The sequence below is a fragment of the Mus caroli genome, unplaced genomic scaffold (genome assembly GCF_978045245.1).
Source record: "Mus caroli unplaced genomic scaffold, Mus_caroli_1 scaffold_12, whole genome shotgun sequence".
NCBI lineage: Eukaryota > Metazoa > Chordata > Mammalia > Rodentia > Muridae > Mus > Mus caroli.
The window spans coordinates 102,743,740-102,759,369 of record NW_028227267.1 but is presented as its reverse complement, the minus strand read 5'-3'; the positions used below and the strand labels follow the sequence as shown (position 1 = coordinate 102,759,369).

Here is a 15,630-nt window from a genome sequence, read left to right as displayed (position 1 = left end):
TCAGTAGACAATTTAAGGATGACTTACTGATAGTTAAATACAAAATAAAGCAATCACAGCATATGCACAGACAGAATGAGAGATTCTAACTCAAATTTTAACAAGGCCAAAGAAGACATCCATTGGACAATAGGAATATAACAACTTTGGATTATCTTTGAAAGAAACATTTAAGCACTCATAGTAATGTGGATCCTGTTTATTAATCATTATTTTAAATAAACATATTTGGAAAATATAAGAACAAAATAAGCAAAGCCAATAAATACATCATGTCCAAAACTAGAAAAGTGTAGACATAAATTACTTTCAGACAAATGTTAAATAATGTAATGTTAAATGCCAAAGAAATAAACAAAGGTTAATCAGGATAGACTTAAGAAAGTAAAGGATAGGAACTTTTTGTTTGTTTGTTTTGCTTATGTTTTATTTTGTTTTGTTTTTATTGGATATTTTCTTTATTTACATTTCAAATGTTATCCCCTTTCCAGGTTTCCCCTCCTAAAAACACCCTTCCCGGTTCCCTCTCCCCTCCCCCTGCTCAACAATCTATTCCTGCTTCCTGGCCCTGGCATTCCCCTACACTGGGGCATCAAGCCTTCACAGGACCAAGGGCCTCTCCTCCCATTTATGACCAACTAGGCCATCCTCTGCTACATATGCAGCTGGAGCCATAAGTCCCACCATGTGTACTCTTTTGTTAGTGGTTTAGTTCCTGGGAGCTCTGGGGGTACTGGTTGGTTCATATTGTTGTTCCTCCTATGGCAGGAATGTTTTTTTTATTATTATTATTAAAAAAAAAAAAAGCCGGGTGTGGTGGCACCGCCTTTAATCCCTTGGGAGACAGAGGCAGGCAGATTTCTGAGTTCGAGGCCAGCCTGGTCTACAAAGTGAGTTCCAGGACAGCCAGGGCTATACAGAGAAACCCTGTCTCGAATAAATAAATAAATAAATAAATAAATAAATAAATAAATAAATAAATAGAAAACACCTTTGTAGATATTGTTTCACCTCGATAATTAGGTTGTATTCTACCATGTCTGAACAGCTTTCCTGAACTCAGTACAAAATGGAGGACTGCCTTTTTTAAATGGGGCTTCCTATTCTTGGCCTGATCTGGGGAAACCAGCCCATATTCTACTTGGAGAATAACACACACCCCCTGGTGAAATTAGAGGCTTGACTTCTTCATGCAAATGAGGTATCCCCAATACCTTAAGCCTCAGCCAATGAAACTTCACCCCAAGAAAAACCTGTTCCCACTCACCAAGGTTCATATATATAGCCCTGGTTCACTCAGAATAAAATGTATGTGTACACACCCACCCCTAATAAAGGTATGTACACAAGCTAAGATCATGTTAGAGAGCTGTTTCATTGAAGATCATTAGACAAGGCCCACATCTAAAAGAGCAGTAAAACTAAGATCCTCAGAGAAGGTCTTCTTTCCCCTCCCCACCCTCATTATCTATTGACTCCTGTCTTAGTCTGAGTTTCTATTCCTGCACAAACATCATGACCAAGAAGCAAGTTGGGGAGAAAGGGTTTATTCGGCTTACACTTCGATGCTGCTGTTCATCACCAAAGGAAGTCAGGACTGGAACTCAAGCAGGTCAGAAAGCAGAAGCTGATGCAGAGGCCATGGAGGGATGTTCTTTACTGGCTTGCTTCCCCTGGCTTGCCCAGCCTGCTCTCTTATAGAACCAAGATTACCAGCCCAGAGATGGTGCCACCCACAAGGGGCCTTTCCCCCTTGATCACTAATTGAGAAAATGCCTTACAGTTGGATCTCATGGAGGCATTTCCTCAACTGAAGCTCCTTTCTCTGTGATAACTCCAGCTGTGTCAAGTTGACACACAAAACCAGCCAGTACAACTCCCAACCCAACGGGGATCCTACGGAACTCTAGCTGTTCCATTCTCCATCCTTCTCGCCCGGTTTACAGTGACATCTGGACACACTGAGAAGGATGAAGTGGAGGGCACAGAACCACATCTGGACCCCAAAACACATACTACAGAAGTACTAAAAAGGAAATCTTTGTCCTATTCTGCTTGCTACTATATGATTTTATTTAACAGCAATGTTATGAAACAAGCTTATCAGGACGCCAAGCCTAGTGGTGCATGCCTATAAACTCAGCCGCAGAAAAGCAGGGGAACAGAAAATTCAAGATCACCCGAGGTACATGGTGAGATATAAAACATATGGGAGGGGAAAGTGGACAAAGGGCCAAGAAATCTTATAAGCATGTCGTCTTTTTCTTTCTTATGAGTAATGTGCTGATTTGGAACAAGCTTAAAACAATCTCACTTAAAAATTAGCCAGGTCCTCTGATTTGCTTCTCAGTTGCTGAGATAAAACACTGATACATTACTCCAAAGTGGAAAAGGTTTATCAGGGTAGAGCACAGCATTAAGGGAAACCAAGAAAGGAATCCAAGGAGGAACCTGTAGGCAGAAACTAAAGAAAAGACCAGGGAGAAATGGCATTTACTGGCTTGCTTCCTGGGCGTTGCCTAGCTACTTCTTTTATAAACCCAAGACCAACCTCCCTTGGAATGACACCACTCACAGAGGGCTGGGCCCTCCTACAACAATTATTTAAATTAGTATTATTTGAAGATGTCCCATGATATACCAACCAGCCAATCTAAAGGAGGCAATTCCTCAGTTAAGGTTCTTTCTTACAGGTGACTCTCATTTGTGTCAAGTTGACAAAAACTAGTCACCACTCCAGGTCTGATATGATTGATGCAGTAACAGGCGACAAACACTATCAGTGCAAATGATGGTCTTGGGGTTTTTTTGTTTTTGTAGTTGTAGTTGTTGTTGTTGTTGTTGTTTCAGATAGATGATTTCTGATGCCAAGAAATTAATCAAGGGCAAAGAGATAAAGTTAAAGTTCTAAAAAGACGCTTTTCCGAGTAGCTGCCACGATGGCCAAAGTGGAGCAAGTTCACCTATGGTGGCATAGACCTCGCCCAACTGCTCGACATGTCCTATGAACAGCTGATGCGGTTGTACAGCGCCCTCCAGAGGCGGCACCTGAACCGTGGCCTGCAGAGGAAGCAGCACTCACTGCTCAAGCGCTTGAGAAAGGCCAAGAAGGAGGCACCACCCATGGAGAAGCCCGAGGTGGTGAAGATGCACCTGAGGGACATGATCATCCTACCCAAGATGGTGGGCAGCATGGTGGGCATGTACAACGGCAAGACCTTCAACCAGGTGGAAATCAAACCAGAGATGATCGGCCACTACTTGGGTGAGTTCTCCATCACCTGCAAACCCGTGAAATATGGCCAGCCCAGGATCGGTGCCAACCACTCCTCCCGATTCATCCCCTGCAAGAAGCCGAGGCCAATAAAGACTCATTTTTTGGGGTCCCTGAAAAAAAAAGTTCTAAAAAGACAGAAGTAAGAATCAGAATGAACTGAATTAATCATATTATGCATGTTGAACATTGTTGTATATAACCTCACACACTGCTCCCAGAAATTGATTTTAAACAGGATTAGATTTTATTACACTTTTTCTCCACTTTTTTTTTCTTTCTTCCATTTTCGTGTGTATATGTGTGGTATGCATGTCTGTATGGGTGTAGACATACATGTCTAGTTGCACGTTGCACATGTGTGTTGATAGTTGTAGAACCCTGAAGTTAACCATGGGAGTCATCTTTATGATCTTCCACTTTATTTATTGAGCTAGGCTCTCTCAATCAAACCTAGAGGTCACTGCTATGGTTAGTTTCGCAAGCCAGCTAGCTCTGGAGCTGCCCTGTGTCCCTCGTCTCTGCCTTCCAAGGCTGGAATTAGGGTTAGCAACTGTGCTAGGAATTAGTTTAGGAATATGGCTCTTCACTCCCACCTGGCTTTTACAAATGTCCCGGGGATCTGACTTCCAATCCCAGGGTTTGCCTGGCTAGCACTTTGACTACTGATGCACTTCTCCCAGACCTTTTTTTTTTTTTTAACTTAACACAAGAGAAATTTGCCTGTTTGCCTTTTTACCTTCTCTTAGCTAAACTTCAGTGTCGACACAAATTTAGCGCAGCAGCCATTATGCTTCCTTTGTTGCTTGCCTCTGCCGTTGCTTGCTGGAAATTACTAAGATGGAAAAGCATTTAGAATGTCTTTCCAACTTTGTATGTTGATAGATTAACCATGAAAAGCAGGCTCTATGTCATCGCCACCCATTCCTATAGCACACATCATGCTGGAGGTTGCCTTCACCACCAAGCTTTCAGTGGAATAGCCTGAAATTTCTGCTTCTCCCTTTATTTATTAAGGAAAGTCCCTTGCTTCAAGGGATTTCAGAAATGGTTCCTCCCTTTGTATGACCCTGTTACAGAACCTGTACCTGTTACCACTTTCTGGTTATTTGTAAGTTATTTATAGCCATCCTTTCATTCTACTGTTAACGTCTCTGTTTTTCTCTGTCAGCCTCCATCTACCTCTGTAAATACTACTAACGATTTTCTGTTTACCACTTCTTATAACCTAAGAGTCCCTAAAGACTGTCTTTGGTGTCCTCCTCTTTCTGTTAGACATTCTGATGATCTCATCTATCTGAAAGGAATGTTCACCCACCAACTGTTCCAATTTTTATTCCAGCTTTTAAAATGATTATAATAGTGCACAGTTTTCCACAAAACTGTTTATTCTTCCAAGTCCCCCTTTTCTTGAGAAACACAACTTACAGAAAAACGGAAGATAAGTCTTATGAGACAGTCTCATTTCCCGATTCATCCTGATTATGCAGATGTTTTACAGCCAGGGAATATCAACCTTTCTTCAGTTAAGTGTCTGAACCATTGGCTCAACTCATTTCTGACTTTTTTTTAAAATTTGACGTCAATATCCCATTCAAGGACAATCAGGATCCTTAACCCGAGGCCTTCACTCTCTCTGTGTGAGCACGGAACCGGAGCTTCGATGAGGAGAAGAGTTCCAAATGCTTACTCTGGATTATGAACTGTGGTTCGCAGGGATCTAGGATTCAAGTGTTGAATCGGCCGATCTGTACATCTCAGCCGATTCAACACTTGAGGCAACATTAACAACAACCAAGATGAGAATCAGCCTAGGCATCTACAAATCAGGAAAATGGTGGTGCCAATCACAAAAGAACACACGTGATAGGCTCTCACTGATAAGTGGCTATTAGCCCAGAAGCTATGTAAACCCAAGGTACAATTCACGGACCACGTGATACTGAAGAAGAAGGAAGACCAAAGTGTGGATACTCCGATCCTTCTTCCAAAGGGGAACAAAACACCCACGGAAGGAGTTACGGAGACAAAGTGTGGAGCAGAGACTGAAGGAATGAACAACCATCCAGACACTGCCCCACCTGGGTGTCCAATCTGTTTAGTGGAAACACAAACTAAACAGAGACACCGTGAAAGTAACAACAAACGTTATGGTCCAAATGGATGGAACAGATATCTACAGCACATTTTATCCTAAATCAAAAGAATATACCTTCTTATCGGCACTTCGTGGTACCTTCTCCAAAATTGACCTCATCTTTGGACACAAAACAGACCTCAACAGATACAAGAAGATTGAAATAATCCCAGACATGCTATCAGATCACTATGGATGAAGGCTGGTCTTGAATGGCCACAAAAACAACAGAGAGCCCACAATGTTAATAAAGAAAATATCCCATTAAAAAACAAACAAAAAGTAAAAACAAAAACAACAGCAAAGGCATCTGCAGCAGGCTGGCATCACCGTGACTATATCAGGAAGTCACTGAAACCCAAAATCATCTGGGCACACCTGTGAGTGATTTTCACTTAATAAAAGCATTTGAAGTGGGAAGGCCCACTGCTAGTCTGGACCTCTGAGCTGGGCCCACACCCGTTTAATCCACATTGGATTTCAGTAGGGAAGCCCCACCCATAATCCAAGCCCCACCTTCAGCTACAGGCCTATATAAAGAACACCAGAAAGGGAAGCCTCAGTCTTTGCCCGCTTGCTAGCAAGTATCTTCCTCCGCTGGGCTGACGTCAGACTTGATTGTGATTCCAGCATATACTGAGGATCACCTTAGACAACCGGCCCTGTGAAGTGAACAGCTACTGGACTCTTGGACGTTCTGTTCACAAGCAACCACTGTTGACTGAGCCAGACCACGGCCTGGAAGAGAGAAAGCCTTTCAGTTCAACCTGAGAATGGATGCAGAAATCCCCCATCCCGGCCCTTCCTCTCAACCGCTGGACCTCCATACCGGGCCACAGAGCACCTCTGACAGGACATCACGATCCAAACCAAGGAAAAGGGAGCGGAAGTCCAGCCGATCAGACCGCAATTCCAGAAAGCAGACCGAAGGACCAGCTCGGATGGTGGAAGCACCCAGGAAAAGAAGACACTCTTCCAGGGACTCCAGTCAGGCCAGAACAGGAAGTGAGGGCAGCTCCCAGGGGAAAAAGAGACGCAAGATTTCCGTGAAGAAGGCCGAGCCAAAAGCCCACCTTCACCGAGATGGATTAGCCCATTGCCGAGAACCTCGGGACACAGACCCACCACCAATTCGCAAGCGCCTGGTGAACTTTCTGCGGGACAAGACTGAGGAGATTTATAGAGACACAGTCCAGATGCAGGCGCAGCAACATGGCTCCCGGCTCAGCCCTGAGCAGCTCTCTCAGCTCAGAGAGCTCTCAGAGTCTCTGACTGCCATGGTGGGCACCTTCTACAGCATGGCCAACCAGGCAGGCTTCGCCTTCCCTGCTGAGGGCTGGCTTGTCCCAGCCCCCATGCCTGCCCAACAGGAGCTGTCTGGCAATAAATCTCAGAGTCCTTTGGTGGAGGGAGGAGAGAAGATCAAAGTTCCTGCCAGCCCAGCACACAAGTCCTGAGCCAAGGCCCTGAGGACCCTCCTAAATGGACTCACACTCTGAGACCACAAAGGACCACTCCGTCTCCCCGCCTACACAGGCCTTCACCCGAGGCCTTCACCCTCTCTGTGTGAGCATGGAACCGGAGCTTCGATGAGGAGAAGAGTTCCAAGTGCTTACTCTGGATTGTGAACTGTGGTTCGCGGGGATCTAGGATTCAAGTGTTGAATCGGCCGAGCTGTACATCTATGTTGACTGAGGCAACATTAACAACAACCAAGATGAGAATCAGCCTAGGCATCTATTAATCAGGAAAATGGTGGTGCCAATCACAAAAGAACACACGTGATAGGCTCTCACTGATAAGTGGCTATTAGCCCAGAAGCTATGTAAACCCAAGGTACAATTCACGGACCACGTGATACTGAAGAAGAAGGAAGACCAAAGTGTGGATACTCCGATCCTTCTTCCAAAGGGGAACAAAACACCCACGGAAGGAGTTACGGAGACAAAGTGTGGAGAAGAGACTGAAGGAATGAACAACCATCCAGACACTGCCCCACCTGGGTGTCCAATCCCATAAACAACCACCAAACCCAGACACTATTGTGGAAGGCAAGGAGAGCTTGCTGACAGGAGCCTGATATAGCTGTCTCCTGAGAGGCTCTGCCAGTGCCTGACAAATACAGAAGTGGATGCTCACAGTCATCCATGGAACAGAGCACAAGGACAGAAAAGAAGGAGGTAGAGAAACTACCCAAAGAGTTGAGGGGGTTTGCAGACCACTAGAGGAACATCAATATGAACTAACCAGTACCACCAGACCTCGTGTCTCTAGCTGCCTATGTAGCAGAAGCTGGCCTAGTCGGCCATCACTGGGAAGAGAGGCCCCTTGGTCTTCCAGACCTTATATGCCTCAGTATAGAGGAACACCAGGGCCAAGAAGTGCGAGTAGGTGGGTAGGGGAGTGTGTGTGGGGGAGAGGGGAGAGTATGGGGGACTTTTGGGATAGCATTTGAAATGGAGATGAAGAAAATACCTAATTTAACCAAAAAATATTATTCCAGACTTCTCACCAGAGACTATGAAAGCTGGAAGGTCCTGGGGAGATGTTATGCACACCCTAAGAGAACACAAATGCCAGCCCAGACGACTATAATAAGCAAAACTCTCAAATACCATAGGTGAGGAAACCAAGATTTTCCAGGACAAAACCAAATTTGCACAACACCTTTCCACACATCCAGCCCTACAAAGCATTATGGATGGAAAACATCAACACAAGGAGGGAAAACTACACTCTAAAAAGAGCAAGACAGTAATCTTCTTTCAACAAATCCCAAAGAAGATAGCCACACAGACACTAAAACTGACATCAAAAATAACAGGAGACAACAATCCCCATTCCTTAATCCTTAATATCTCTTAACATTAATGGACTCCATTCTCCAATGAAAAGACATCGACTAGCAGACTGGATACACAAACAGGACACAACATTTTGCTGTGTCCAGGAAACATACCTCAGTGTCAAAGACAAACACTACTTCAGAGTAAAGGGCTGGCAAACAATTTTCAAAACAATTGGTCCCATGAAAAAAGATGGGGTGGCCATACGAATATCGAATAAAATTGTCTTCCATCCCAAAGTTATCAAAAAAGATGAGGGGGGGGCTCTTCATACTCAATAAAGGTAAAATCTTCCAACATGAACTCTCAATTCTGAATATCTATGCTCCAAATGCAAGGGCATCCACATTCATTAAAGAAACTATACTGAAGCTGAAAGCACACATTGCACCTCACACAATAACTGTGGGAGACTTCAACACCCCACTCTCATCAATGCACAGATCATGAAACACAAACTAAACAGAGACACCGTGAAAATAACAACAAACGTTATGGTCCAAATGGATGGAACAGATATCTACAGCACATTTTATCCTAAATCAAAAGATTATACCTTCTTATCGGCACTTCCTGGTACCTTCACCAAAACTGACCGCATCTTTGGTCACAAAACAGACCTCAACAGATACAAGAAGATTGAAATAATCCCAGACATGCTATCAGATCACTATGGATGAAGGCTGGTCTTGAATGGCCACAAAAACAAGAGAGCCCACAATGTTAATAAAGAAAATATCCCATTAAAAAACAAAGAGTAAAAACAAAAACAACAGCAAAGGCATCTGCAGCAGGCTGGCATCACCGTGACTATATCAGGAAGTCACTCAAATCCAAAATCATCTGGCCACACCTGTGAGTGATTTTCACTTAATAAAAGCATTTGAAGTGGGAAGGCCCACTGCTAGTCTGGACCTCTGAGCTGGGCCCACACCCGTTTAATCCACATTGGATTTCAGTAGGGAAGCCCCACCCATAATCCAAGCCCCACCTTCAGCTACAGGCCTATATAAAGAACACCAGAAAGGGAAGCCTCAGTCTTTGCCCGCTTGCTAGCAAGTATCTTCCTCCGCTGGGCTCATGTCAGACTTGATGGTGATTCCAGCATATACTGAAGATCACCTTAGACAACCGGCCCTGTGAAGTGAACAGCTACTGGACTCTTGGACGTTCTGTTCACAAGCAACCACTGTTGACTGAGCCAGACCACGGCCTGGAAGAGAGAAAGCCTTTCAGTTCAACCTGAGCATGGATGCAGAAATCCCCCATCCCGGCCCTTCCTCTCAACCGCTGGACCTCCATACCGGGCCACAGAGCACCTCTGACAGGACATCACGATCCAAACCAAGGAAAAGGGAGCGGAAGTCCAGCCGATCAGACCGCAATTCCAGAAAGCAGACCGAAGGACCAGCTCGGATGGTGGAAGCACCCAGGAAAAGAAGACACTCTTCCAGGGACTCCAGTCAGGTCAGAACAGGAAGTGAGGGCAGCTCCCAGGGGAAAAAGAGACGCAAGACTTCCGTGAAGAAGGCCGAGCCAAAAGCCCACCTTCACCGAGATGGATTAGCCCATTGCCCAGAACCTCGGGACACAGACCCACCACCAATTCGCAAGCGCCTGGTGAACTTTCTGCGGGACAAGACTGAGGAGATTTATAGAGACACAGTCCAGATGCAGGCGCAGCAACATGGCTCCCGGCTCAGCCCTGAGCAGCTCTCTCAGCTCAGAGAGCTCTCAGAGTCTCTGACTGCCATGGTGGGCACCTTCTACAGCATGGCCAACCAGGCAGGCTTCGCCTTCCCTGCTGAGGGCTGGCTTGTCCCAGCCCCCATGCCTGCCCAACAGGAGCTGTCTGGCAATAAATCTCAGAGTCCTTTGGTGGAGGGAGGAGAGAAGATCAAAGTTCCTGCCAGCCCAGCACACAAGTCCTGAGCCAAGGCCCTGAGGACCCTCCTAAATGGACTCACACTCTGAGACCACAAAGGACCACTCCGTCTCCCCACCTACACAGGCCTTCACCCGAGGCCTTCACCCTCTCTGTGTGAGCATGGAACCGGAGCTTCGATGAGGAGAAGAGTTCCAAGTGCTTACTCTGGATTGTGAACTGTGGTTCGCGGGGATCTAGGATTCAAGTGTTGAATCGGCCGAGCTGTACATCTATGTTGACTGAGGCAACATTAACAACAACCAAGATGGGAATCAGCCTAGGCATCTACTAATCAGGAAAATGGTGGTGCCAATCACGAAAGAACACACGTGATAGGCTCTCACTGATAAGTGGCTATTAGCCCAGAAGCTATGAAACCCAAGGTACAATTCACGGACCACATGATACTCAAGAAGAGGGAAGACCAAAGTGTGGATACTCCGATCCTTCTTCCAAGGGGGAACAAAACACCCACGGAAGGAGTTACGGAGACAAAGTGTGGAGAAGAGACTGAAGGAATGAACAACCATCCAGACACTGCCCCACCTGGGTGTCCAATCCCATAAACAACCACCAAACCCAGACACTATTGTGGAAGGCAAGGAGAGCTTGCTGACAGGAGCCTAACATAGCTGTCTCCTGAGAGGCTCTGCCAGTGCCTGACAAATACAGAAGTGGATGCTCACAGTCATCCATTGAACAGAGCACAGGGACACAAAAGAAGGAGGTAGAGAAACTACCCAAAGAGTTGAGGGGGTTTGCAGACCACTAGAGGAACGTCAATATGAACTAACCAGTACCCCCAGACCTCGTGTCTCTAGCTGCCTATGTAGCAGAAGCTGGCCTAGTCGGCCATCACTGGGAAGAGAGGCCCCTTGGTCTTCCAGACCTTATATGCCTCAGTATAGAGGAACACCAGGGCCAAGAAGTGCGAGTAGGTGGGTAGGGGAGTGTGTGTGTGGGAGGGGGGAGAGTATGGGGGACTTTTGGGATAGCATTTGAAATGGAGATGAAGAAAATACCTAATTTAACCAAAAAATATTATTCCAGACTTCTCACCAGAGACTATGAAAGCTGGAAGGTCCTGGGGAGATGTTATGCACACCCTAAGAGAACACAAATGCCAGCCCAGACGACTATAATAAGCAAAACTCTCAAATACCATAGATGAGGAAACCAAGATTTTCCAGGACAAAACCAAATTTGCACAACACCTTTCCACACATCCAGCCCTACAAAGCATTATGGATGGAAAACATCAACACAAGGAGGGAAAACTACACAATAAAAAGAGCAAGACAGTAATCTTCTTTCAACAAATCCCAAAGAAGATAGCCACACAAACACTAAAACTGACATCAAAAATAACAGGAAACAACAATCCCCATTCCTTAATCCTTAATATCTCTTAACATTAATGGACTCAATTCCCCAATGAAAAGATATCGACTAGCAGACTGGATACACAAACAGGACACAACATTTTGCTGTGTCCTGGAAACATACCTCAGGGTCAATGACAAACACTACTTCAGAGTAAAGGGCTGGCAAACAATTTTCAAAACAAATGGTCCCAAGAAAAATGATGGGGTGGCCATACGAATATCGAATAAAATTGTCTTCCATCCCAAAGTTATCAAAAAAGATGAGGGGGGGGCTCTTCATACTCAATAAAGGTAAAATCTTCCAACATGAACTCTCAATTCTGAATATCTATGCTCCAAATGCAAGGGCATCCACATTCATTAAAGAAACTATACTGAAGCTGAAAGCACACATTGCACCTCACACAATAACTGTGGGAGACTTCAACACCCCACTCTCATCAATGCACAGATCATGAAACACAAACTAAACAGAGACACCGTGAAAATAACAACAAACGTTATGGTCCAAATGGATGGAACAGATATCTACAGCACATTTTATCCTAAATCAAAAGATTATACCTTCTTATCGGCACTTCCTGGTACCTTCACCAAAACTGACCGCATCTTTGGTCACAAAACAGACCTCAACAGATACAAGAAGATTGAAATAATCCCAGACATGCTATCAGATCACTATGGATGAAGGCTGGTCTTGAATGGCCACAAAAACAAGAGAGCCCACAATGTTAATAAAGAAAATATCCCATTAAAAAACAAAGAGTAAAAACAAAAACAACAGCAAAGGCATCTGCAGCAGGCTGGCATCACCGTGACTATATCAGGAAGTCACTCAAATCCAAAATCATCTGGCCACACCTGTGAGTGATTTTCACTTAATAAAAGCATTTGAAGTGGGAAGGCCCACTGCTAGTCTGGACCTCTGAGCTGGGCCCACACCCGTTTAATCCACATTGGATTTCAGTAGGGAAGCCCCACCCATAATCCAAGCCCCACCTTCAGCTACAGGCCTATATAAAGAACACCAGAAAGGGAAGCCTCAGTCTTTGCCCGCTTGCTAGCAAGTATCTTCCTCCGCTGGGCTCATGTCAGACTTGATGGTGATTCCAGCATATACTGAAGATCACCTTAGACAACCGGCCCTGTGAAGTGAACAGCTACTGGACTCTTGGACGTTCTGTTCACAAGCAACCACTGTTGACTGAGCCAGACCACGGCCTGGAAGAGAGAAAGCCTTTCAGTTCAACCTGAGCATGGATGCAGAAATCCCCCATCCCGGCCCTTCCTCTCAACCGCTGGACCTCCATACCGGGCCACAGAGCACCTCTGACAGGACATCACGATCCAAACCAAGGAAAAGGGAGCGGAAGTCCAGCCGATCAGACCGCAATTCCAGAAAGCAGACCGAAGGACCAGCTCGGATGGTGGAAGCACCCAGGAAAAGAAGACACTCTTCCAGGGACTCCAGTCAGGTCAGAACAGGAAGTGAGGGCAGCTCCCAGGGGAAAAAGAGACGCAAGACTTCCGTGAAGAAGGCCGAGCCAAAAGCCCACCTTCACCGAGATGGATTAGCCCATTGCCCAGAACCTCGGGACACAGACCCACCACCAATTCGCAAGCGCCTGGTGAACTTTCTGCGGGACAAGACTGAGGAGATTTATAGAGACACAGTCCAGATGCAGGCGCAGCAACATGGCTCCCGGCTCAGCCCTGAGCAGCTCTCTCAGCTCAGAGAGCTCTCAGAGTCTCTGACTGCCATGGTGGGCACCTTCTACAGCATGGCCAACCAGGCAGGCTTCGCCTTCCCTGCTGAGGGCTGGCTTGTCCCAGCCCCCATGCCTGCCCAACAGGAGCTGTCTGGCAATAAATCTCAGAGTCCTTTGGTGGAGGGAGGAGAGAAGATCAAAGTTCCTGCCAGCCCAGCACACAAGTCCTGAGCCAAGGCCCTGAGGACCCTCCTAAATGGACTCACACTCTGAGACCACAAAGGACCACTCCGTCTCCCCACCTACACAGGCCTTCACCCGAGGCCTTCACCCTCTCTGTGTGAGCATGGAACCGGAGCTTCGATGAGGAGAAGAGTTCCAAGTGCTTACTCTGGATTGTGAACTGTGGTTCGCGGGGATCTAGGATTCAAGTGTTGAATCGGCCGAGCTGTACATCTATGTTGACTGAGGCAACATTAACAACAACCAAGATGGGAATCAGCCTAGGCATCTACTAATCAGGAAAATGGTGGTGCCAATCACGAAAGAACACACGTGATAGGCTCTCACTGATAAGTGGCTATTAGCCCAGAAGCTATGAAACCCAAGGTACAATTCACGGACCACATGATACTCAAGAAGAGGGAAGACCAAAGTGTGGATACTCCGATCCTTCTTCCAAGGGGGAACAAAACACCCACGGAAGGAGTTACGGAGACAAAGTGTGGAGAAGAGACTGAAGGAATGAACAACCATCCAGACACTGCCCCACCTGGGTGTCCAATCCCATAAACAACCACCAAACCCAGACACTATTGTGGAAGGCAAGGAGAGCTTGCTGACAGGAGCCTAACATAGCTGTCTCCTGAGAGGCTCTGCCAGTGCCTGACAAATACAGAAGTGGATGCTCACAGTCATCCATTGAACAGAGCACAGGGACACAAAAGAAGGAGGTAGAGAAACTACCCAAAGAGTTGAGGGGGTTTGCAGACCACTAGAGGAACGTCAATATGAACTAACCAGTACCCCCAGACCTCGTGTCTCTAGCTGCCTATGTAGCAGAAGCTGGCCTAGTCGGCCATCACTGGGAAGAGAGGCCCCTTGGTCTTCCAGACCTTATATGCCTCAGTATAGAGGAACACCAGGGCCAAGAAGTGCGAGTAGGTGGGTAGGGGAGTGTGTGTGTGGGAGGGGGGAGAGTATGGGGGACTTTTGGGATAGCATTTGAAATGGAGATGAAGAAAATACCTAATTTAACCAAAAAATATTATTCCAGACTTCTCACCAGAGACTATGAAAGCTGGAAGGTCCTGGGGAGATGTTATGCACACCCTAAGAGAACACAAATGCCAGCCCAGACGACTATAATAAGCAAAACTCTCAAATACCATAGATGAGGAAACCAAGATTTTCCAGGACAAAACCAAATTTGCACAACACCTTTCCACACATCCAGCCCTACAAAGCATTATGGATGGAAAACATCAACACAAGGAGGGAAAACTACACAATAAAAAGAGCAAGACAGTAATCTTCTTTCAACAAATCCCAAAGAAGATAGCCACACAAACACTAAAACTGACATCAAAAATAACAGGAAACAACAATCCCCATTCCTTAATCCTTAATATCTCTTAACATTAATGGACTCAATTCCCCAATGAAAAGATATCGACTAGCAGACTGGATACACAAACAGGACACAACATTTTGCTGTGTCCTGGAAACATACCTCAGGGTCAATGACAAACACTACTTCAGAGTAAAGGGCTGGCAAACAATTTTCAAAACAAATGGTCCCAAGAAAAATGATGGGGTGGCCATACTAATATCGAATAAAATTGTCTTCCATCCCAAAGTTATCAAAATAGATGGGTGGGGGTGGGGGGGAGCTCTTCATAATCATCAAAGGTAAAATCTTCCAACATGAACTCTCAATTCTGGATATCTTTGCTCCAAATGCAAGGGCATCCATATTCATTAAAGTACTATACTGAAGCCATGTGACTGAGCACAGAACAGGAATGAAAGAGCTAGAGGAAGTACCCAAGGAGTTGAGGGGGTTTGCAGCCCACTGGAGGAACATCAATATGAACTAACCAGTACCCCCAGAGTTCCTAGGCCCTAAACCACTAACCAAAGAGTACACATGGTAGGACTGACTCATGACTCCAGGTGCATATGTAGCAGAGGATGGCCTAGTCAGTCATCAATGGGAAAAGAGGCCCTTAGTCTTGTTAAGAATCTATGCCCCAGTGTAGGGGAATGTCAGGGCAAGTAAACAGGAGTGGGTGGGTTGGTGAGCAGGGGGAGTTGGGAGTGGATCTTGGAGGGTAAATGAGGAAATGGGAT

The 15,630-nt window shown here is 45.8% G+C and overlaps 3 protein-coding genes and 1 pseudogene across 3 annotated transcripts; all 4 read left to right on the top strand.

Annotated features, from left to right (window-relative positions):
- Positions 1-2,997: 2,997 nt before the first annotated feature.
- Positions 2,998-3,420, top strand: LOC110309003 (small ribosomal subunit protein uS19 pseudogene; annotated as a pseudogene).
- Positions 3,421-6,184: 2,764 nt separating this feature from the next.
- On the top strand, positions 6,185-6,868 carry LOC147001938 (uncharacterized). The gene has a single exon (XM_085828996.1). It carries the CDS (start codon positions 6,185-6,187, stop codon positions 6,866-6,868), a length of 684 nt encoding a protein of 227 aa, XP_085685122.1.
- Positions 6,869-9,505: 2,637 nt separating this feature from the next.
- LOC147001937 (uncharacterized) lies at positions 9,506-10,189 on the top strand. Its single transcript, XM_085828995.1, has one exon. It carries the CDS (start codon positions 9,506-9,508, stop codon positions 10,187-10,189), a length of 684 nt encoding a protein of 227 aa, XP_085685121.1.
- A 2,636-nt stretch (positions 10,190-12,825) lies between these two features.
- On the top strand, positions 12,826-13,509 carry LOC147001936 (uncharacterized). The gene has a single exon (XM_085828994.1). It carries the CDS (start codon positions 12,826-12,828, stop codon positions 13,507-13,509), a length of 684 nt encoding a protein of 227 aa, XP_085685120.1.
- The last annotated feature ends 2,121 nt before the right edge of the window (positions 13,510-15,630 follow it).

Excerpts from the sequence above, each read along its gene's own strand:
- LOC147001937 (XM_085828995.1), top strand. The coding sequence starts at position 9,506 with ATGGATGCAGAAATCCCCCATCCCGGCCCTTCCTCTCAACCGCTGGAC.
- LOC147001938 (XM_085828996.1), top strand. The coding sequence starts at position 6,185 with ATGGATGCAGAAATCCCCCATCCCGGCCCTTCCTCTCAACCGCTGGAC.
- LOC147001936 (XM_085828994.1), top strand. The coding sequence starts at position 12,826 with ATGGATGCAGAAATCCCCCATCCCGGCCCTTCCTCTCAACCGCTGGAC.